This window comes from Labeo rohita, chromosome 9, assembly GCF_022985175.1.
Source record: "Labeo rohita strain BAU-BD-2019 chromosome 9, IGBB_LRoh.1.0, whole genome shotgun sequence".
Lineage (NCBI taxonomy): Eukaryota > Metazoa > Chordata > Actinopteri > Cypriniformes > Cyprinidae > Labeo > Labeo rohita.
The window spans coordinates 26,586,334-26,611,757 of NC_066877.1; the positions used below are offsets into that span (position 1 = coordinate 26,586,334).

The 25,424-nt window shown below is 33.8% G+C and overlaps 1 protein-coding gene across 3 annotated transcripts in view; it reads right to left on the bottom strand.

Annotated features, from left to right (window-relative positions):
• The window catches only part of LOC127170958 (receptor tyrosine-protein kinase erbB-4), a 391,542-nt gene that overhangs the window by 140,576 nt on the left and 225,542 nt on the right, over positions 1–25,424 (bottom strand). For all 3 annotated transcript variants that reach the window (XM_051119332.1, XM_051119331.1, XM_051119330.1), the window contains exon 3: positions 20,374–20,560. In XM_051119332.1, the coding sequence (XP_050975289.1) occupies positions 20,374–20,560 (187 nt within the window). The remainder of the gene's footprint in view (positions 1–20,373; positions 20,561–25,424) is intronic.

The following is a 25,424-nucleotide window of genomic DNA, read 5'->3' on the forward strand; positions in this document are numbered from 1 at the left end:
CTTTGTTTTCATATATGCGATAAATATATAAATATATGCGATTAAAAAAGAAATACTTAAAAAAAAAAAAAAAAAATGTAAGCATCAAAACAATAATTTAGGTTTAATACTAAAATATTACATATATTAATATATTAATTTTTCCCCCATACATTAGAATGTGTCTGAGAATATCAATGTATATAATGAATATCACACATTTTTAAAAATAAAATAAAATAAAAATCATTGTCAGGCATATTTAACCACAATCATTCAAATTCTTTCTTATTCTTCAAATCACAATCAGCATTATATTAACTATAAAACCAGCTGCTCTTTATACAGAGAGTTTTGGAGAATTTTGTTTTATTTATGGACTCCCTAGGATTATACATTTTTAAATACATTTAAAGGAACAGTTTACCCATGAATGAACTTTTAGTCATACACTTTCTCCTTTGGAGCACAAAGATATAATGTGCAAGCTGCTGTTTTCCAAATACTAAAAGTGGTTAGTAATTTATACCGTATCATAACATATGACTTGTGCACTATATTTGTTTTTTTGTTTTTTGTTTTTTGTTTTTTGATTTACTTATTTTTTTTTTTTTAGCATCACGATTGACCATGAGTGTCATGTGAGAACCGAAGATGATTATCAGATAATAAATTCTAATTCTCACAAAAAACAGACCTAAAAACAGTGTTATTTATATACTATTATAGTATTTATTACTATATATTGAATTTTAATTTTATATTTTTGGTTTTCATTGTAATTTTAATTTAAAAGTTCAAGTTCTATATAATATTTATATATATTTTTTTATTTTTTATTTTATTTAGTATTTCTGTTTTAGTTGTAGAAATAATAGTATTTATTGTATTTTAGCTGCTAAGGCAACAATTTCCCTTTTTTGTGTTTTATGTAATGTTTTATTTAATTTTGTTGTTTATGTTATTATATTTCATTTTATTTAGTTAGTGTTTCAGTTTTAGTTTTAGTAATTTTAATACTAAACAGGCAAGATTCCTATTTTTTCCTATGTTTTTTAAGATTAAGTTGTAAATAATATTTAATTTTTTGTTATGTGCTTTTGTCATGTTTATTATTTTTTATTATTATTTCTATTTAGCCTCAATATAGTTTTATTTTATTTTTATTTCTATTATATTGGTAAAACTTCACAATAAGTTTCCATTGGTTAATGTTAGTTAATGACTTGAACATGAATTAACATGAACAAACAATGAACAATACAATATTAAAGTACTTATCAATCTTTATCAATCTTCTCAATTCTTTATGCTAGATAATGAAAATACAGTTGTTCACTGTAAGTTCAAGTTAATTCAGAGTGCATTAACTAATGTTAACAAGCACAACTTTTGATTTTAATAATGCATTAGTCAATGTTGAAATTAAGATTAATAAATGCTGTAAAAGTATTGTTCATTCTTAATTCATGTTAACTAAAATTAATTAATGTTAACTAATGTTAACTAATGAACCTTATTGTAAAGTGTTATATATATACTACCTATAGAGTAGTACTGCATCCTTCATATCTCCGAAGGATATTTAATTTTCAACCAGAACCATTCTCATCCTTCAAATCACTACCTTTTATTTTAAATATTTTAATAAATACAGGTCAGCTACTTCCATTTTCACATAAAAATATCTCTTATGCAGAACGATCATTCTATCACATTCCCTCTGAAACAAGAGGTCTGTGAGGTAACTGACTTAGCGCTCTTAAATGTTTCATTAACGTTTCCTGCTGCAGGCTTGATGAAACAATGCCAAATTAGAGACGACATCGAGAACAGGAGGACTAGCGGAGATGGAGATTGCCTTTTATCAGTCTGTAGTGTCTGTGTCACTTAAAAGCGTAAGTGTTTGTGTGCGTATAGGCTTCAGCTCTGCATGCTATCGATGCCAATGACACAGACTTTGGCTTGTGAACGGACTGAAACCCAGCCAGAACCGCTGGCAAGCGCAACACACCGCTGTTCAAACATCCGCCACAGCGTCACACACCTGCCAGGAAGCGTTTCCCACAACCCAGCGCCGATCACCCGCTACGCATTGGTTTGAACCGATCAGGTCTGTAGCGGGATAACGGAGGTCACGTTTGATGCTTCGCGCACCCTGCAGCCTTTGCTGTGGGTGCGTTGTGTTGAATGCCCTGGTTTTCGGCTCTAAAATAACGCCGCAGGGCTGTGGAGGAAACTGTTTTGATTATTAATTGACATTAAAATTCTTCGCACGCCTCACATTAACTTTTAATGAGGCCCAAGTCTGATATCTGAGGGGGTGGAGGGCTGAAACAGCTCGGAGTGGACAGATGAGTAGGGTTTGCTGTTTTATGAGCGCTGCTGATACACACTGTGTCTGTGTATGTGTGTGCGCGCAGGACAAAGGTGAGGTTCGGGCACACTGCTCATCAGTGGCTGGAGTTCCTGCACTCCGGCTGGCCCTGAAGCCCCATGTGCTGCTAGTCCTGAATTATTCAACAACCATAGCCGCTCTACTTTTTCCCACCCTGTTTTTCGCTCCTCTTTCTCTCAACTGTGAGCTTTTGCTTGCACACGTGTAATCAACGGCATAAACATACAGAGTTATTTTGCAATATCGTGAGGTCACAGAACAGCTCTATTTGTGTCAAAATGCTTGCGCGAGCGTGCATTCGGGCTGGAGCGTAATGACTGATTTTACAAAGGCTCGAATCAAACGGTAAAGTCAGGTGCTAACAACACCCTAGAGACTCTTTGACTCCATTAACAGAGGCTTACGGGTAATGGAGACAAATGGGGGAATCGAAAATGTGTGCACGTCAAAGCTTTCGTAACACTGGAGCTAAAACACACTAACACAGGTATAATGATATGTTACACTCACATTTCTGTCAGTTTAACATGTCCTTCCTCTAAAGATGAAGTCAGGCTAGCTCAAAGTTAGCTCAAATGACATGATAGAGGCTTCAAAGGTCATTGCAATCATCATTTTTACTCACTACTTGTATTTAACTCATAATGTCCGAGCTTCTGTTTTCCATACAATGAAAAGGAGTAAAGATTTATAGCTGCTAGGCACCAAAGGGAAAATAGGCACCATAAAAGTTTCATGAATGTAGTATATACAACTCATGTAGTATATTCCAAGCTTTATGAAGTCTTTGTGTGAGAAAACATTTATTTTATTTTATTTACACATTAACACAAATATAAAGGACTACTGAGAGCTCAGGCAGACAGGAAGATTATCCGGGACTAAATTCCTGTTTATATGTAAGTCAACACCTGACCCATTAATACAAGCACTTTCTAGTCTATAAATAAATAAATAAATTGTATTTTACTTTACACATTAACACAAATATAAACTGCCAATGGCTAGATAATCCGGAAATATTTTTTTGTTATTTCCTGTTTATACATATGTCAACACTTGACCATTAATTTAATACAAGCACTTTCTATTCTATCAATAAAAAAAAAAAAAAAAAGTATTTGTATGTAATTTTATCTAAATTTATTTGTATTTTATTTTATTAAATTTAATTTTTTAATTGCATTGTTTTATTTTATTTTATTTTATTTTGCACTTTACTTTTATTTTAAATGAATAGCAGATGGTAAGATTACCCTAAATGTCTGTTAATTCCTACTTTCTAAAATTGTATTTTATTTTTTATTTATTTTATTTTATTTTATTTTTATACTTTAATTTTAAATGAATAGCAGGTGGTAAGATTATTTGGGACTAAATTTCTGTTAATTCCTGTTTACATGTCAACACTTGACCCATTATCACAAGCACTTTCTATTTTATCAATTAAAAAAAAAAAAAATATATATATATATATATATATATATATATATATATGTATATAAAATTGTATTTTACACATGTTCCGTGACTACATTTCTGTTAATTCCTATTTACATGTCAACACTTGACCCATTAATACAATCACTTTCTATTATATCAGTTAAAAAATTTATTATTTTATTTTATTTTATTTTATTTTATTTTAAATGAATAGCAGACGGTAAGATTATCCTGGACTAAATTTCTGTAAATTCCTGTCTACATGTCAAGACTTTCTATTTTACTTTATATTTTTTCAATTTAAAACAAAAAACCTACTATGTTAGACCAACTGAGATTTGTCACAGCACTTACATATTGTTGCCCCTTTGTTGGTTTAATTACTTCTATTGTTCTCATTTGTAAGTCGCTTTGGATAAAAGCTTCTGCTAAATGATTAAATGTAAATGTAGATCCTAACTGGCAGTATAAATTACCATACTCTTTCAGTGTATGGAAATAACAGTTCACAAAGTCTTTAATATTTATTCAAAAAAGAAATAAAACAATACAGGGCATTAGGGTGAGATAACGCCAAAATGTTTAAGTGAACTATCCCTTTAATTCAGCTAGTGTGGTCAAACAATTGCAACCTCTACTGTGCTGTTATATTCATTAACGAATGAACAAAGCTTAATATCTCCCATCATCAATCTGTCAAAGATAAATCAGGCAGTTATTTCCCACACTGGCACTCAGTTCATCCTGATGGTAAAGCCACAGTTCTCTTTCCACCTGCCTCAGATTATATAACAGCTCTGTGGTGTGCTCTACTTTCTCTTTCCCGGGATTCTTTTTACAGTACACAGAATGGGGTGATGTTAATTGGCCGTGTTGTCTCGGGATGCTTCATGCAATTGAATTAACTACAGGGCCATGAAAAGCTACACATACATTAGAATAGCTGATGGACTCATGGAATTGGCTGTTGTTGGACTCATATGCAACTATTACAGAAGGTTCAAATGCTCACTCATGTATTAAGAGCCGGGGAGTGAAAACTTTTTGAATTTGAAGATCAGGGTAAATTTAACTTATTTTGTCTTCTGAGAAATGTAACCATCTTCTGTAGCTTCTGAAGGGCAGACTAAATGAAAAAAAATATGATATTTAGGCAAAATAAGAAAAAAGTGCACATCTTCATTTTGTTCAAAAGTTTACACACCCCAGCTCTTAATGCATTGTGTTTCCTTCTGGAGCATCAGTGAGTTAATTGAATTAACTACAGGGCCATGAAAAGCTACACATACATTAGAATAGTTGATGGACTCATGGAATGGGCTGTTGTTTGCCCATTAAGTTACAGATGACATCCAATGTTATTATTAGATATTCCACACACTTTTTTCTACATTTACTGCATGAATTGTGAGGGAAACTTGTGAAATTCTGCTGAATGGATTTAAAAATATTACCAAGAATTAAACAGAACATGTTACTGCATTCTAATTTGCAGATGAAAGCATTAGACATACTTCAAAAAAGTCATGTAAGTTTTTAAAGTTAAATGACTTTTTACTTTCTCACATTAATGTGTAGACATAATATTAAATAAGCAATTCAGGGGCTCTGTGGAGCTTTCAAAACATTGTTCTGTGTGTTTAAGCACCTGACATTTAAACTTCTGCTTCAACCAATGGTGCAGAAATTACACACTTCATCTTTACAAAGACAGTTCAAGCAAAAAATGAATATTCTCCCATCATTTACTCTCCCTTCCAAACCTGCATATAATTATTTCTTCTGCAGAACATGAAAGATTTATTTTCCTAATACTACGATCTGTATCCCTAGCATGTTTCATATATGTTTCACATCATTACAGTTTTACTTAATGTATGTGTTAGCCATATGTGTGTGTATATAGACTTTTGTTCTCTTTTTTGACTGTGAAAAGTGGTGTTTGAAGCCAGGAGATATGTTTAATCATTCAGATTCTTAATGATGACACCAGATTCATTATTAATGGGCCTGGTTTCTCCAGTGATTGGGGTGGGCGAGTGGGTATTAGCACTAGCCCCACGCTCTCTATTTGATCTCTGCGTAATTACCGCTTTTCTTTTTTCTCTCTTCACATCATAGGCTTTAAATACAGGCAACTTTTAAAAAGGGATTCTTCCATTTTTCTACTCCACTTCCCAGGGCTTTGTTTCTTCTCTGCAGTTCTGTCATCCTTTCATCCCCACGGAGAAAGAAAGTACACTCTGCATGTGTTCTGTATATACAAACACACTGCAGTTAGAAAGAGAAGTGTATTTACTACAGTTGTACTACCATGTCTATCCATCTACCTATCTATCTGTCTGTCTGTCTACAGCTGAAGTCAAAAGTTTACATACACCTTGCAGAATCTGCAAAATGTTAATTATTTTACCAAAATAAGAGGGATCATCCAAAATGCATGTTATTTTTTATTCAGTACTGACCTGAATAAGATATTAAAAACATTTACATATAGTCCACAAGAGAAAATAATAGTTTAATTTAAAAAAAACGACGCTGTTCAAAATATATATACACTATTTTTTTTAGTTGTTCTTGAATCCTTGTTTGTCCTAAACAGTTAAACTGCTCGCTGCTCTTCAGAAAAATCCTTCAAGTCCCACAAATTCTTTGATTTTTCAGCATTTTGTGTATTTGAACCCTTTCCAATAATGACTGTAAGATTTTGACATTCATCTTTTCACACTGGGCTCAACTGAGGGACTCATATGCAACTATTACAGAAGTTTCAAACGCTCACTGATGCTTCAGAAGGAAACACAATCCATTAAGAGCCGAGGGGTGAAAACTTTTTGAATTTGAAGATCAGGGTAAATATAACTTATTTTGTCTTCTGAGAAATGTAAGCATCTTCTGTAGCTTCTGAAGGGCAGTACTAAATGGAAAAAATATGATATTTAAGCAAAATAAGAAAAATGTACACATCTTCATTCTGTTCAAAAGTTTACACACACCAGCCTTTAATGCATTGTGTTCCCTTCTGAAGCATCAGTGAGTATTTGAACCTTCTGTAATAGTTGCATATGAAAAATGCTGCAAAATGTTAATAAATAATTGCAAACTTTTAACTTCAACTAACTATTTTTGTTTTATTTATTTTATTTTATTTCACATACTATTTATTTTCCTTCACACCGATGAATGCAAAAGAAACGTCTTAAAATGTAACAAATTATATTACAAAAACTAAGGATGTATGCGGTCATTTTTAAAACAGGTTCCATACATTACCACCACACACTTTTCTTTCCTTTGTGAGGGCAGAAGGGTCAAATTTTTCTAATGATTAAAATTTCCCAAGTCCTTCTGTGGATGGACATCAATATTTCATTACATTCTTTTCTCATAGCTTACATAATTCCCAAAAGCTTCGGTTAATGAGCTTGAAAACAGTCAGCAAAATTAAGAAGTGAAAAGCACAAAGAATATGAAAGTGGGAAATGTTAAGACAAAAAAACATGGCAACAGTCTTTTCCAAGGCCTAATAAAGAAGCACTTGTTTGTGCTGTTGCAAATGAGCAGAATCATAACACTGTCCTTTTTCCTCAATGCCCAGGGAGAAAAAGTCCCGTCATTGACACCGTCCTTTCCACCTCTGTAACCTTGCGTTTGCGGTTTATGTCGCTGGTTATTACTGCACTACAGCTGCGCCAAAAGATTAATAATACAGCCACATTCTAGATTTGCTGCAGTGCAACTGTTGTCCTTCAGAAGGAGGATCGCTCCCCTGCGCCTCAAACAGTGAAAAATCGAGTATGACACAAACGTAATTGCATGGGAAGTAATCAATTAGACACACAATTGGAAGTGACCTGGGGTCTGGAAGCCTCAGCGAGAAAGATGGAAATGAGTGTTGTGCAAGCACCAACAAAAGTAATTTTCTTTTTTCCTCCTCTCGGGTCCCTTTACACAGACTGCACTGAGCCGAAAAAGAACCGAAACGGGGAAAGAGAGAAGCAGTACGAGACAGACATGTGTCTGAGGCAGTCATAGGCTGATCTTCCTCTTTTCTCATTCTTTGTCTTTCATCTCTGGTGTGCTGTTCCAGAACGCTTTCATGAGACTCAATGAGGTTAAAGCACGATCATTGAGATTTTCTCCCTGAACAGGTGCAGGTATTTTAAAGAGCAAAAATAAAGGGCTGGTCTTGTGTACGTGCACGTACAGTATGTGTGTAGAGTTGGATATGGATGGAAAGTATCAAAGTTTAGAGACTATTTACCAATATTTCCTAATTGCAGTTGTGACTGAATGAAATACGCCACATTTTCATTCATGAAGTATAACTGATTATATATAGGCTAACCAGCATGCGTCGTGGTACTCTCGTGAAGAGACTGACATGGAAGAGAAGAAACTACTGAATGAATGTTATTTTTGTTTTCTTTGCGCACAGAAAGTGCTCTCGTAGATTTATAACATTACAGTTGAACCACTGATGTCACATGGACTATTTTAACAAAATGCCCTTACCACCTTTCTGGGCCTTGAATGTATTTCCGTTGTTGTCTATGCAGGGTCAGAAAGCTCTCAGATTTAATTAAAAATATTTTCATTTGTATTCAGAAGATGAATGAAGGTCTTACTGGTTTTGAACAGAACAGAATGGGGGGGGTTGTACTAAGTAACAACTTAGATATTTGTGTTTGCTAAACTTAACAGATGGGTAAGTAACCCAGCTGCCTTAAAATTTTAAGTTGGTTCAAATCAAATATCTAAGTTGTCACTTAGTATAATTTAACATTTCAAGTTGAATAAGCTTTTTTTGAGTTGACTAACTAAAATTTTAAGGCAACCAGGTTACAAATTATTTTAAGTTGACTCAACAAATTGTTTTTTACAGTGTAATGCGCCGCAGATGTCTGCAGTGTGTGGTAAGAGATTTATTCATTATACAGTGCAAATAGTTTCACTTAGAATGTAAGTGTTTTTTAAAATGCATAAACTTTTAAAATGCATTAGACTAGGCTAGACTAATTAATGATGATGTTCTTTGACAATGTTAATGTTCTTTGCTCGTTTTCTGTAGCTGCTTTTTGAATAACTAAGGAAATGTAAGCATTATAATTAGTAACTTATAATGTTTTTATTCAATTGTTGTCATGTTAAATACAAACAGTCATATTAAAAACATTTGGCTGCTTTTAGCCTTATGCTGGAGCTGGTTTCGGGCAATGAAACTAAGTATGTAAATAAATAAATTTGCACGATAATAATATATATTGCGATCTGGCAGGCTGACGATAGGACCCAACACTACTGTAGCTTCAGCTATAATTTAATATATCCTTAACTATAACGTAGCAGACAGAACTTGCTGCTTTGGCAAGGAGCGTGGCAGTACTGAAACGCCATCTAAGCTATTCACCAATCACAACACACTGGGACAGCTAACCAATCACAACACATTTTGTTTTTTCAGAAGGCGGGCCTTCATCAAACCCGGAACTAATCGAGCCATTTGTGCCAGGCTGGGAGAAAGGTATTGTAACAATGTAAATTATGTGAAAAATAATGTGTTTTTCGAACCACCAAGCATGAGAGCATGTTCAAGTACACCCCTAAAACAAAATCAAAAAATTTTGTAAAAGAGCATAATAGGACTCCTTTAAGAAGTGGTTAGGAGCAAAGCTGAAAGTGTGTATGTGTGTTTTTGTTTGTTTGTTTTGTTTTGTTTTTTTGTAGTGAACAAAAGGCCATGAACTTCACAAAAACCCACCATTACCTAATACAAAAAGCCTCTGATCAAGTTAAAGACGGCCAGAAAGACGACAGAACAATCCATAACATCCTAAAAAATTACTAGCGTACAGTACAAAATCAGAACCTTGAGACGGCGCAGACACAAACCTTGACAAAAACAAAGTCCTCTTTCAAGATAATTTGTTCTAAAAGGCAGGAAAATAAATAGCTTGCATGAAGGACAGGAAGTTGAAACCCATTTTCCACAGCTGAAAATAAGAATAATGAGCAGCGCAACTACAACGCTGAGTGTGTAAGAGGCAATCAGAGATTCATGATAATATCAAATAATACGGCTAATCAAAGACTAAATTATGAATTGCAGATCAAATAATAATAAAACACTTCCTGAGAGGAAAGTAAAGTAAGTAAATGCTTAGTCGCACCCTTCCTTTACAAGAATGCAGTTATAAAGATGTACCCACAATGCCATAAGTTACTACAGCTTTTCAGATTAAAATAAAAAAGCTGATAGCTTGTATATAAAATAAATAATAAAAATGAACTAATTAATGAACAAATGAAGAAAAGGATCAAACAAATTGATGAGGAAACAAATCAAGAAATGAACCAACAAACAGATCATTAAATGGATGAGTGCACATGAACCACACACATTTGACATTGATCATTTTCTATTTGGATTCTGGGTAGAAAAGAAAAGAATGTGATCAAAAGCTGTCATCAAGGGCAAAAGAGAAAGAAAGAGAAAGAAAAGGACACAGAACTACAAAAACTCTAAAAGACGGAGAACACAAAGAGAAAAACTGTGTTCAATTTACACACCCATGTGTTCTTATGGAGGCTGTTATTATTGTGAGGTAATTACTATCTAAACAGCATTTGTGTTTGGCTTAAAAAAAAAAAACAAAGCTGCAGAAATGTTGAGTAAAAAATGTTTGTCTACGCATGAAAAAAATATTCTAATTCTTTTGAAAATGACAACAGAACACAACTTTGAAATGTCAAAGAAAGGATGCGAAGTTTAACCTTTGCCTCAGCGGTGGGACAAGGTATAATTATTACAAATCACCTGCCTCTCGAGGCTTTTGAGGATACGAACACAAGAGGACACAGCTCTTTCTGGACTGACAGAAGCTGAAGCCTGTATGCACAACACATTGCGATGCACATTTCTTATCCATTATATCTTTTCAGAAATAATAGTAAGCTATAATTCATTATAACATTGCGCTATTTATTCACTGTTACATTAAAATGTTTGAATGTAGCATTTGATTCATTATACATTAAACACTGTAAAAACAACAAAAAAAAGGAACGTCGTCGGTTATACAAATCACATCATGTTGTGGAGACCAGCTGAAAAGACATAGGAGATGTAAAAAGCTAAAAACTATTAGAAAGAAATGAAAAAAGAGAAAACTATGTAATGAAAAAATCCTTAATCAACAACATTCAAACGTTTCAAATGCTTTTCAAGGCAAATTGAATGTAGCGTTGTTCCACTTCGCATTTAAATGAATAGCTCAAATAGCTCACTCCATTGACTCCGACTTAATAACCCAGCAGGGAGGACGTTTGAAAGCCAGTCACAAGGGAAGTCCTGCGACCAGAGCCCAAGCACCACATCACTGTGTCTCCCACACACCACCTCTCCAAAAATCAATAGAGCAATATCAGAATATACCAGCGACAAATTGATTTTATCCAGGGCAATTTCTACCCCCATGGATTTCAGCTGTTGTGGCGATGCCGACAAGCCGGTTTGATCGGATTCGGGATTAGACCCAGAGCAGTTAATAGCCTTTATTCTCTTAGATATCATTTATGGATGGTATTGATCACTTTACACATCTCTGGAGAACTACTATGAGAGGAATGACATGATAATGTGACAGGGGATCAAAAGACTCGTAATGTGTAGGTCTGACAAGCTGATAGTCGATAGCGAAAGCGAGAGAGATGTTGCTGGGCTCTGTTCCAGCTTTGATCTGTCTCAGGGTTACAGGGAGCTGACTGAGTTCAACATTTAAAAAAAGTGTTGGGAGTAAGTCACTAAAAATAGCTACGAAACTAACTTAGCTGTTGCTTTAAAGTGTCATTTTATTTCCAACCTAGTATTTCCAACAAGTAGTAGTAAACTTTGATGAAATGTTACATTTGCGTCACATCACCAATACACACAAGTAGAATACACACAAGCAGAATACATATAAAGTCAATGCAATAGAGGCAAATTTGTGCCAGGTACTTTTCTGCAACACCATTTTTACGTACCTTACTGCACACTTCACAGCAATTTCAAAGAGAAATGTCTACTGAGTGGCGCTAAAACACAGGTTCAATACGTGAACCCTGGCATGTATTTATTCACTGATATAGGTACGTATTGCTATGTTTTTATTATGTTGCTTCAAGTACATGGCTCAGAGTTCAAATAACCGGGGACTGTTGCTAAAAGTTAATGTTCTATTGTGTTGGAAACATGCCCTACACCAAACCCAACCCTAAACCTACCCGATAGTGTGAATAAACTGATATAAAAACGCATTTGTTGACGCAAGTGTGCCATTTAAATCTTCCTTGTGTGCAGATTTGAACTGTTTTGTCTAACTGTAGTTACACAGGATTCATACAGGAGCTCTTCACCTCTCAAGTACATCTTCGTACTGCGTAAGCTATCGAACAAACCTACGTCTATGAAAATCCAAAGATATGAAGCCGAATATGTGATGCTAACATTCAAAAGCATCGGTTTTCAAATCTCCCAGCATATTAAAATTGTTTTTAAGTCATAAGTCATATCATATTCTTCAAATAATTGTGTGAACATTGCACTTTATTAATCGAAACTGTACATCATACTTTGTGTGAAAAGGAGTAAAAGGTGTCTGAGTTTTACTGCCTCTAGTGTTAATTTTTTTGGAAACTGCAGTGAAATGTACTTATTGTTACGTATTTCACGTCTCACGACAAAATGCCCCCAGGTACTTTTTTGAGACCAGGTAGGATATTTGCCTCAATTGTGTCTTCTGCACAAGTTGAAAAATATCAACACGATGCGTTATTCTATCTCGAAATTTATGATATAGGTATCTGGAGCAAAGAAAACAGTTAAAATCAGTTGCAGTTGTATTTTATCAGCATGGCTACAGAGATGCTGCTATCAATAATTTAAAAAAAATGTCAGTGTATATGCAGCAGTAAAATGTAACAACAGGTACAAAGCAGCAATCGTAGTTATCTCCACCATGGTTGATCGCACTTTGTTGTTCCCGCCAAATGCGAAGCAAATACACGCATCACATCACTTGTGCGAATAACAACAAGGTGCTATCAACCATGGTGGAAATAACTACAGTCACTGCTTTGTACCTGTTGTGTAAGTCCCAAATACGCTGGGAAGCCAAACTGCAGTTTCCAATGTCGAGCAACCAGCAAAATACTGGAAGTAGCGAATTCCACGGATGAGAAATCATGAAACACATTATTAGACTATTTTCCAATGCTGCATGTCATATTAAATCCACAAAAAATCATAATAAAGCATAATGCTATTGCGAATTCACACACGGTACGATTCAGTTAAATAACTATATGCGCTGCGGGTTTAATATGTGCTTTATTTATTTTTAAGTTATGTGCATCTCAGAGCAGCTCCGTTCACAATAAACGCTCCACACAATCTGTTATCATTTGCATAACTACATCTTTGCATAAGCTATGAGTTGCTTATGACGTTCATCTGGGAACAATGTGCACCATTTTATTAGATTTATAAGGTAAACCATTTATAAACCTGCGCAAACACAGGAGAATACATTATTATCTTTCTCAGTCGCGATTTCAAAATAAAAGCTCAAACCCTCACCTTGAGTTTACATGTTTTGATGTCCACATATTTATGAAATTACAGTGGCTGTAGCATTTCTATCGTAAAAGAAACGGCCAAATATAATATATTATAATGGCCAATATATAGTATGGTGCCCTCTGCAGGCATTTGATATTATGCATAATGTACATTAATTCTGTTGTTTATAATACATAATGTATTTTCACAGTTTTGTTCAATAGAACCATATGACTAGTTGCTTTTGATACTTTATTTGAACCAATTATCATTGCCTCATTGCTATTATATATGTATTTAAAGTACTTTTAAAGGCTATTGTTTGCTTAAGTGTTTTAAAAAAAAAAATGTCTCCACATTGTCTCCCTTTTTGATTATTATTGTTTTTGATGATCGTCTCTATCTCTAACATTGCACATGCAGTTTCTTCAAGCCCCAAAATCCCTCGCTATCCACCTTCTTCTTCTGTAAATTTTATGTATGAGGATTCCAGTCTCATCCATATCCAGCTATTTTTAGCTGTACAAAACAGCTCGTTTTGCTGCTTGATATTGCAAATTGGTGTGTCTTACCATATTATTTTAATGTATTATCTTAATTATGAACACACTGGTTTGTAGTGCAAACTGTTTTACCAGTTACTGCACGTTGTTATACTTCTCGTTATTTCCCTATAGCAGTTAATGAACCGGAAGTCTCACCAATAGGCTTACATCCGCATTGAGGAAAAAGGTGGATACTCCTCAATGAAAGCAAGAGAAAGATACAGTTAAAGGTAAGGGGGCAGCAACAGCAGATTTCACAAAGAAAATTGGGTGAACAGGAAAATAATAAATGAAGGCAAAGGAAGAGACAGATGAGAGAGAGAGAGTAAACGAGAAAGCAGAGCTTCTGTGTTGTCTCCTTCCCTGTGGGCTTGGCTGGGATTTCAAACGTTCCCTGACTCCACTTGCTGTTCCCTGTTAGTCTGCCTAAGACAGGAGATCACGCTCCTCTGGGAGCACCTGGTCTTCTGGACGTTCCTAAACACTGTCATCTTCCAAGAATACAGCATGAAATGCAACACAGTTAGGCTTTAAGTGATGTAAGCATTGCAATCTGGCATTTGGGTTATGTATGCTGCGTCGAGTGGACTCTAGAAGAGGGACTGGGTAAATGGAACAATACACGCGGCTTGAATTATTTACCCGACCTGCTATGCCATGTCTCTCTCTCTCTGCTCTATTTCCTTTGCCTAGTCAGAGCAAGTGAAATGAAGATGTTTCATGGACCAGAAACATTGTTCCAAAAGTGCGAGACAGTGTTCCTGAACCATTTATGTGCGCTGGGTTAACTATCTAAGCAGATTGCACATCATAATCTGCCCTTCGGCACAGATACAGACTTTATTCAAACTAAAAAACTAAAAAAAAAAGAAACAAAATGTGAGGTGTAGAAATCCAGTCTGTTTACAATGTTGCTTTTTATTCATTTGTCTGCCAGTCTTCTAGGAATAAAACTACAAATGATTTGTAGTTGACTCTGCATATTGAAGTCCACTTCCAGAACAACAAATTACAAATAATTCACTCACCCCCTTGTCATCCAAGATGTTCATGTCTTTCTGTCTTCAGTCGTAAAGAAATTATGGTTTTTGAGGAAAGCATTTCAGGATTTTTCTTCATATAATGGACTTGATTGGTGCCCCGAAAAGGTCGTGAGGAACGTAGGCAGAACTACAGACCCAGTGTTTACAAAGCGAACGCGCAAAGACTAACTAAGTGCAAGCAAGTCAAACGCTGTTTACAAACAAAAAGCTACAACGATGTCGGACGATTCTGAAGTTGTAGGAGAAAATAAGATGGAGTTTTTCGCCATTCTCTACCTTTTTGAGCCAGAGTACACAGACGATGAACTTAGATGTGATTCGTAGTAGTGATGGGAAGTTCGGATCATTTTACCGACTCAGACCTTTGAGTCATGTAGCAAAATGAACAAATCTTTTTTCGAGTCATTTCGTTCATTTTAACAAAATATAATTAAAATGTTACGTGTTACATCCCTAACACATCTACTGCTTACACAAACGTTGATCACACTACAAACAAGACAAAACTATAATGCTATAAGAAACAGAAAACATTAATTCATTGTTTACCTGGGTCTTTATTGTATGATTAGCTCACCGCACTTCACAAAGTTTTTGGGTTTGAGCCGTTTGTTCATCTCGTGACAGCCTCATAAGATGAACGAACAACTCGAAAAACCCGAAGACTTGAAACAGGTGAACTAATTCCAGTGCAGAACCTAATAGGATGTTACGCATGAACGACTGAATGAATCACTCCCCGAGACGACTCGTTCTTCCCGAGTCACATTAAAGATCTGTTAAAAATGAACGAATCACTCAAGAACGCGCATCCCAGAGCCTGTGCTACACAAGCTTTTGTGCTTAAAAAGTATACAAATTTTTATTTTTCAAAAAAAAAAAAAAAAAAAAAAATGACAGATTGTTTTGCTAGATAAGACATTTTTCATGTCATTTTTCATGTCATTTTTCTTCCTTGGCTGGGATTGTTTAGAGCTTTTTGAAGCTGCATTTAAACTACATTTTGGACGTTCAAAATCAGGGCACCAATCAAGTCCATTATATGAAGAAAAATCCTGAAATGCTTTCCTCAAAAACCATCATTTCTTGACGACTGAAGACAGAAAGACATGAACATACTGGATGACAAGGGGGTAAGTAAATTATTTGTAAATTGTTGTTCTGGAAGTGGACTTCTCCTTTAAGCTGGGATACACTACACATTTACAACCATTTGGCATATACTACTATTCAAAGCACTTTGCATTGCAATAAAGATAAACATTTTTTAGCAGTTATGGTTGTCCATTATTGTAATCTACAGATAAATACTGTTCAAATGTTTGAGGTCAGAATTTTTTAAAAATTAATACTTATATTCAACAAGGATGCATTAAATTGATTAAAAGACTATCACATTTTTAAAATTCTATTTTGAAATAAATTCTGTGCTTTTGGACTTCAATTCAGCTTTGCCATCAGGGGAATTAATAAAATGTTGATTCCCCCCCTCTATTTTTAATAAAATAAAATCTTTCTATTTCAAAACTGTAATTCTGTGTCTTACTTGCTGATTCTTTGCAATTATTTGTATTATTATTTATATTTACTTATATTCTGTGTCTTACTTGCCGATATTATTTATATTTATTGTCTTGCTTGCCAATATTATTTATATTTATTAATATCTTACTTGGCAATTCTTTGTAATGATTTATATTATTATTTCTAGTTATTATTTATAATTATTTATGTCTTCTGAGTGAAAACTGTTTTTCAGTGTAAGAAGTGTAAGATAAATAAATTAATTAATTAAAATAAATTAAAACAATTAAAATAAAATAAAATAAAATAAAATAAAAAATGATCAAAAAAATAAAAAAAATCAAACGCCAAATTTCTGAATGGTAGTCTATATAGACAAAAGTATTTAACATTAAAACAAACAAACAAACAAACAAACAAACAAAGAAAGAAAGAAAAAGAAAGAAAACACCTTTAAACTCCATATCTAAACGTATTTGAATTATTTATTAAACTTCATGGTGGTTAAACTTATTTAAAAAAAAAAAAGAAAAAAAGAATGTGTATCACAATTCAGTGGAAAAAAGTTTTAGCAACCATTTGTGTAGAATAAATAAAGCCACATTTGATATCTACCATAATTATTTTTTTCACATATAAGTTATTCAACAAGGTAATGGATTTAAATCAATGTGATTACACAAACTGATAAGATGATTACTATAAACACTGCACGCTATTTTTGATAATACAAAATAATATATGTAAATGACAATGGCCTTAATAGTTTTCAATATTGGACTGAAAAGAAAGTAAGTGGCACTGCCTACAATTCTGAGCCCAACAGCATCTTGGTTACACACACTGAAGACTGACTGGTAATCACCACTGGTTAAGATTACCAGTTTGATCTAATGCAGTTCTGGTCCTGTTAAGTTTCCAAAGTGTAGCCATAATAAACAGACAATTCTCACCACCATCTCCAGTAGCTATTATAGACTGTGCCGCCATTGATGTGTCTGGAGGAACAGCTGAGGAGAAACATACCACTTGTCATTTCTTAAAGAAGACAAAAGCAGGGCATGGTAAATGTCAGGCCAATGCACTTATATGTGCTTTTAACCAATCAGAAGGAAGCGAGGCTGTTGTGTAACAGCAATAATCAGGTATTGTGAGTAAGAGACATTTCCAACCGGCCTTGGCAGTGAAGCAGAAAGTACAGAGAAACGTTCAAAAAAATCAAACCCCCCCAACTCACCATCTCTGTTCTGAATTATGCAACATGCATCTGTCAAATTAGATGTTAAACACTGTCATTTGTACGTAATGTTTGTTTACTACAGCGTCAGACTCCATAGAGGTTTGGTGTCTGTCTTATGTTGGGCCTCATATTTTTTTAACCTCATGGTGAGGCATGCATTTAAATTTAGCTACTGATTCAAAAACTTCTGAATTGAAAAGCCTCTGAATGAGCATATACTGCATGTATGACCTTGCAGTGAAATGAACAACATTTTAATGCACTCTAACCGAACAATATTAAAGAATATTTAATAGGCAGCACGCAAAAGGGATGGAACAAAGAGCAGGGCTGTTGAAAAGAGGTCCTTCACAGACAAACTGCAGTAATTAGAGCAACGAATGGAAAGGACGTTTACCCTCATGTCTTTATTTCTCGTCTAAATGGGAAATACATCATGCTTTCTTCCTTTAAGAAGAATGAGCAATCCTATAGTGAAAAAAAGATTTAACTTACATTATATATTTTAAACGTATAAGTTATTCAACAAGGTCATGGGTTTGATTCCATGTGATAACACAAACTGATAAAAAAATATATAAATACTTGATAACACAAACTGATGATTTACTGTAAACTGTTTTAGATATAAAAATGAATATATGTAAATGACAATGGCCTTGATAGTTTTTAATATTTGACTGAAAAGAAAGTAAGTGGCACAGAATAATGTTATTTTAATTCATTAAAGAATACTAAATAAAATGGATTGGATTCAACATTTATAATAAGAAATATTACTCTGAAGACTAGAATAAAATTACTTTTAAAAATATTAAAATATTAATATTTAAACTAAAATATTTTACAATAATACTGGTGTCATGTTTTGTGAGTTTGACATATTAATTAAAAATATTACTCTGAAGACTGGAGTAATTTTATTTTTAAAACTAGAGTAAAATTACATTTAAAAATATTAAAATATTAAAAGGTAAACTGTTACAATTTTTTTTACAATATTATTGGTTGTATGCAGCTTTTGTGAGTTTGACAATTCAAAAATTAAAATATTAATCTGAAGGCTGGAGTAAGTTTACTCTTAAGACTTGAGTAAAATTAGATTTTAAAATATTAAAACATTAAAATTTAAACTACAATATTTTTTAAAATATTACTGGTTTTATGTAACTTTTGTGAGTTTGACATATTAATTAAAAAAATATATTACACTGAAGGCTGGAGTAATTTTGCTCTAAGGACTAGAGTAAAATTACATTTAAAGATATTAAAATATTACAATTTAAACTGTAAAATGTTTTACAACTACTGGTTTTATGCAGTTTTTGAGAGGTTGACATTAATTAAAAAGTGAAAATTATTACTCTGAACGCTGGAGTAATTTTACTTTGAAGACTATAGTAAAATTACATTTAAAAATATTAAAATATTACAATTTAAACTAAAAATATTTTACAATATTACTGGTTTTACGTAACTTTTGTGAGTTTGACAAATTACAAATTAAAAATCATTGTTCAAAAGTTCAAAAGTCAGTAAGATTTTATTTTCTTGAAAAAAAAAACTTATTTAGCAGGGATTTATTAAATTAATCAAAAGTGACAATAAAGATGTTTCACATAATAAAATAAATAAATAAACTTTTTTTAACCTCCTATTCGGTAATGAATCCTGTACAAAAAGCATCACAGTATTATAGTTTTGGCTGGGGGAAAAAAAACGTAAAAATATTTAACGACACCAATCGATAGTGTATACAGTATTTATGGTATTTAGAGAGTATTTGTACATAGAAAAAATTTGTTTACATTTTCAGGAAATACATACTTCCAGAGTAGTCTTAAAGCAATTGCCACTGAAATATTCATGATATATTTTACAAACATGGCCTAAAGAAAGAGTTAAACTTTACTGTGCTACAACAGACTTTACAGTACTATGTAAACAGTATCCAGTGCACCCTCTCTAACTCTTTCAGCCTCTGCAAGTCTATTAGCCTTTACCGCTCCTGCAAAACTGACAGATCTAAGCTATAATAAAGACTTGGTTCATATGAGAGCAGTGCCATCATCAAGCTGGTCAAGCTCCAGCGTTCCCCACCAAACCTCTCACTGAGTTTTATGGATTCAATTCCAGGTGCAGATATTTAGCTGTATTTCACTGCCTGCGTCGGCCCTCATCCATCCACCAGCTCAAACACCAGCTAAGGCACTTCTGATGGAAGTTGTGAGAAATCAATTTATTATGATATCCATATTCATGAATACTTCCCCTCTCTATCCTTCGAGAGAGATGGGAGAGCACCCACCGACTTCACAAAGGCCTGGACCAGTGAAATTTACTCTATGTGTTTGTATATGACAGACATGCATTCTCAGCAGTTATTAATGTCATGATGAGTGATTTCACGAGGGGATCGATGCATTAAAAGTGGATATCAAAGCAAACGACAAACCATCTTTAACAAAGACGTGATGATCAAAGCAATGTCATTTTTGCACAATTAAGTACATTAAGTACAAGAAGAGCAAGAGAGGGACTGAGAATAAAAAAATTAACACAGATCATGTGACCTATGGATTCATAGACTTATATTGTACCTGTGAGGTTCTTAAGGCCAAGCTGACGGAGACCGAAGTTGCCGTCTCTGCGGTAGTTGAGGAAGATAGCCAGGGCATAGCGGTCTTCATAGAGCCTGGTGCCGCGGATGATGCGCAGATTTTCCAAGGGCAGATACTCAAACTGATTCAGCGCCACAAGCACATAGCCGGTCACCTCACGAATGGACTGCGGAAAGAATAACGCATATACATTAATCTTTAACATAATATTAACAAATAAGAATCAACTGGAGGTGCTGGAAACCAATTAACAAGATTAAAAAAAGAGAGATTAAGATGGAAAAATATATACGCTGTATATATTGTACCATTTTGTTTTAAGTGTATGAGAGTATGAGAATAGTGTGAGGTTGGGAATAGAGTAGGTATTTTTGTTACCTGTTTCTTTGATTAAAAGCGTAAGGGCCCATAATGCAACTGCACTACTTGTTAAATACTGTTTAGAAGCACTTAACAGTCAGAAAGAAAGTGACATAAAATATTATGTACTAAATAAATAAATAAATAAATAAATAAATAAAGGCAAATGGTGAAAGTGAGTGTGGGGACAACCAAACATTAAAATACCCTTTAAAAAAAACAAAAAACAAAACAGTAAAATAAAATGTTCTTTTACCATACAGAAGTAAAATATTTAATTAAAATGATTAAAATTAAAATGAAAATAAAAAAGTACTTAATAATTCAAACAACATTAACATCAAAAGTGAGCAAAATCACAACAATTTGCTTTATGAAATTAACGGCAAACAAGGATAAGCAAAACAAAATCATATTATTTATTATATATAATATAGAAAAACAATCAGAAACTGAAATAAAATTATCCTTTATCGTACAGAAATAAAATCTCTGTGTGTATCCTAGATAACTAAAAACTAAAATCAGTAATTTTAGACAGATAGCTAAGTTTTGTCTGTTTAATGCAATTGCACTACTTATTAAGTACACAGTGTTTATAAGCATTTAACAGTAAGGAAGAAAGTTACATAAAATATTAAGTATATAAAAAAAGAGGCAAATGGTGAAAATGAGTGTGGTGACAACCACACTTTAAAAAAAAAAAAAAAAAAAAAAAAAAAAAAAAAAAATTCTTTTTTAAACATTTTTTTCTCAAAACAGTTAAATAAAATGTTCTTTTAACATACATACTTCAAACAACTTTAACATCAAAACTGACAAAATCTGTAATATAGAATTGTCACAAAAATGTGCTTTGTGAAATTAACGACAGACAAGAATGAGTTTACACGTTTTGTCTGTTTAGTTAGCTAACAGCCCAAGAATACTTCATTTTTGCACAACTGTGACACTGGACCCCAAAACCAGTCATAAGGGTTGAAATTGAGATGTATAGATCATCTGAAAAACAAATAAATAAGACTTTCCATTGATGTATGGTTTGTTAGGATAGGACAATATTTGGCTGAGATACAATTATTTGAAAATCTGAAATCTGAGGGTGCAAAAAAAAAAAAAAAATTATTGAGAAATTCGCCTTCAAAGTTGTCCAAATAAAGTTCTTAGCAATGCATATTACTAATCAAAAATTAAGTTTTGATATATTTATGGTAGGAAATTTAAAAAATATCTTCAAGGAACATGATCTATACTTAATATCCTAATGATTTTTGGCATAAAAAAAAGATACAATGGGTTGGCTATTGCTACAAATATACCTGTGCAACTTATGACTGGTTCTGTGGTCCAGGGTCACAATTGTAAGAGTAGCCTTTGAAAGTATAGTCGATTTGAGGTGTATGCGAACATAGACGGTCAACTATGAAAAGCCAGAAAGCTCAAAAACATGCAAATTTGAACATGCAAACAACACATTGGGAACGCGTTCTTCACGCATAGAACACGTGAAAAATCAATACATAATCAATACGCAAACAACACACATTCTACGTATAAACAACACACTGCAAAATAATCTTTTTTTTTCTGCTTGAAGTAAGATTATTTTGCTTACCCCATTGGCAGATTATTTTGCTTGTTCTAAGCAAAAACTCACTTAAACTTCATTTCTTTTTTTCTGAAAACAAGACAATAATTTTTGCTTGTCTAGAAAGTCCTTCTTGATTTAAGAATTTTTAGATATTTTGGCATTTTTTGCAGTGCACGTCGAGGATGTTCAAATTTAGACGTTCAAATTTGTGTTCAAGTGTACACATTGTTGAGCTTGCTGGCTTTCCATAGTTGACACATGCGCTCTAGGAAGCTTCATCTTTGTCCATCATCTCCTCTATTTTTCTCCAGAAGTTATGACCGATAAAAATGTCTTTGTACTTTTTTAAACTAAAGTCTTAGTTAACTCTTAACCCTCTCAAACCAGTGCTCATCAGTGTGGCTGTCTATTGTTGTTGCAGTCTCCGTTATTTTGTTGTTGTTCCTTCTAGTTTTGTTTTCTACTGTGAAATGGCCCGGGTCAGTGCTGCCACCTTGTGGAATAACTAATTAGTGCAAAACCAAGTCAACGCACATGTGACCTGTGCGTCAAAAGTATGTGCGGTTTCAAAAACTGTACGATGCGCACAGTACGCATGCACTATTCTGGTGATGAAATTCGCGTCAGAAGCACTGTCCGTGGACCCTTGTGTACACGTAAAAAATGAAGTACTGTATACTTTGACCTTAAGGCACCCATTAAGGCTAGAGTGTATTTTTTGGTACAATATTTGTAAAAACTTGCAAGAAAAATTGTTTGTCTGACCAGATGGTTATTGGTTTAGATAGCAGGGTCAGTTATCTTATGAAAAAGAGCCCTTCCCACAGGATTCTGCTGAAAAGTGTTGGTGTCTCAATAAAACAGGTGAAATGTGAAGTGGTCGTGATGTAACATTAGATGTAGAGTCACCTCAAGCCACTCGGCTCATCATACAATCATTAGCTGAAGTGTTGGGAGTGGGCACCAGTCTGGGCAGCAGTAGGACACAATGAGCCAGAGGGTCTTTTTTCTCGCTCTCTGTCTTATTCTTTTTTTTTATACTATCTCTCTCTCTACCCTCTACTAGACAGATAATGATCATGGGGATGACTCGAATCCATCCAACCACATCCGCGAGACCCTCGCCGTGACATACTGGTGCCGTCACCGTGCCTGTCATTAAGGCAGACACAGTTTCATTCATTCTGACAGAGCGCCTCCTGCTGTGAATGATGACACTGAATGTGTGTGTGTGTACGTGTTGGGGGGCAGAATTAGCCCTGAGGAAGCGCTAACATCGGGGAGTGTTCTCACTGACAGCCGTCAGTTAGCGTAAGCTTCATCTCGGGACCCATGCAGCGTGACAGGGCTGGTCCTGCCGCTGTCATCGTCCGCCATGTCCGGCTAATGGGCAGAGACGTGAGCTCTTTTTAGCAGCAGCGCTAGAAGGCCAGTCAGAGCCTCAGTCATTTATCTGGGCTAATGAACTGTTCTAATAGCTGCGGGGACATTGCAGGAAGCACTTCCTGCGCGTGTACGTGGGGTATCACTGATGTGCGCTGCGAGGATTGTGTCAAGTGGGGTTACAGGACTTCCGACGAGAAGGTACGGAGAGCAGACCAGCTGGAAATAGCATCTACGGAGCTGTATGAGGACACATTGGTACACCCTGTACAGAGTATAAGCACAGTGTGGACCGGAGAAGAGAGCACTTTTTTTTTTTTTTTACAACTCTGATGCTGCTTCATCAAGAGCGTAACACATTAGCAGGCCATTGCAATAGTGTGTCAGAAAGACACTATCCAAGGTTTTGTAATATTAAAAAAAATAAACGTTTTTATTATGGGTTATGTGAAATATCTTATGAACTGGGTAATTTTTATAAATTCAATTATAATTTTTTCTTGTGGACTATATGTAAATATATTTTATGTGAAATATCTTATTCAGGTCAGTACCAAATAAACAATAACAAGCATTTTGTGTGATCCCTCTTATTTTGGTAAAATATTTAACATTTTGTATTTTTCCCCACCTGTTTTAATTCATACTGTTGTACAAAATCCTAAAATTGCAGTTTTGTTATAAATTACTATTATTATTATTTTTCATTTTATTACATTTTTAAAAGATTAATTAAATTGTTAAACTTTTATTAAGTAATTTCACTAAACTACCGTCAAATCATCTTCACAACAAACCACCAAAATCATCCTTTGGTTTACTTGAAGAAATTATGACAGAAACATATTAAATGTACGTCTCAAAGATATAATAATACGATTATTATAATTATTATTTATCACACATCCAAGATATCATTCCATATTTTTCATGTTTTTTTTGTCTCTCCGTATTTTAATTCACACTGTTGTGCAGAATCTTAAAAATGCAGTTTTGTTAAAGATTAATTTTTATATTTTTATTTGATTACATTTTAAAAGACTGCTTAAATTGTTAAAGTTTTATTGATTCATTTCACTACCATTGAATATAAACTGAAACGTGAAATGTACTTCTCAAAGTTATAATAATATTATTAAATTAAGGATTATATATTATATATCACACATCCAAGATATTATTTCATGTTTTTCCCCATGTTTTAATTCATTCTCTTGTGCAGAATCTTAAAAATGCAGTTTTGTTATAAATTAATTGTTAGATTTTCATCTGATTACATTTTGAAAGACTGATTAAATTGTTAAAAGTTTTATTAATTAATTTCATTAGACACAATTTGTGACTACAAAATTGTATTAAATCATAAAACATAGAATCCAGAAAAAAATAAAATACAATGATTTCACAGGGCCCTAAATTAACAGGTCTAAAAAAATTGACCTTCTTTTAACCTGAGGGCCTCAAAAAGATGCTGTAAAAGATGAGAGATGCCAATTCAATGCTCAAACAGTTCCTTGAACATGTTTACCTAGAAACACAATGGAAAAGCAGTGCAGTTGAAGCAAAAACTTGTCTTTCACAAGCTTTTAACAATCAGCATGCAAGAGATTAAAAAAACTGTAATATACTGTCAACATAATGTCACAAAAATGTGCATTGTGATATTAACGACAAACAAGGATCATATCAGTGCACC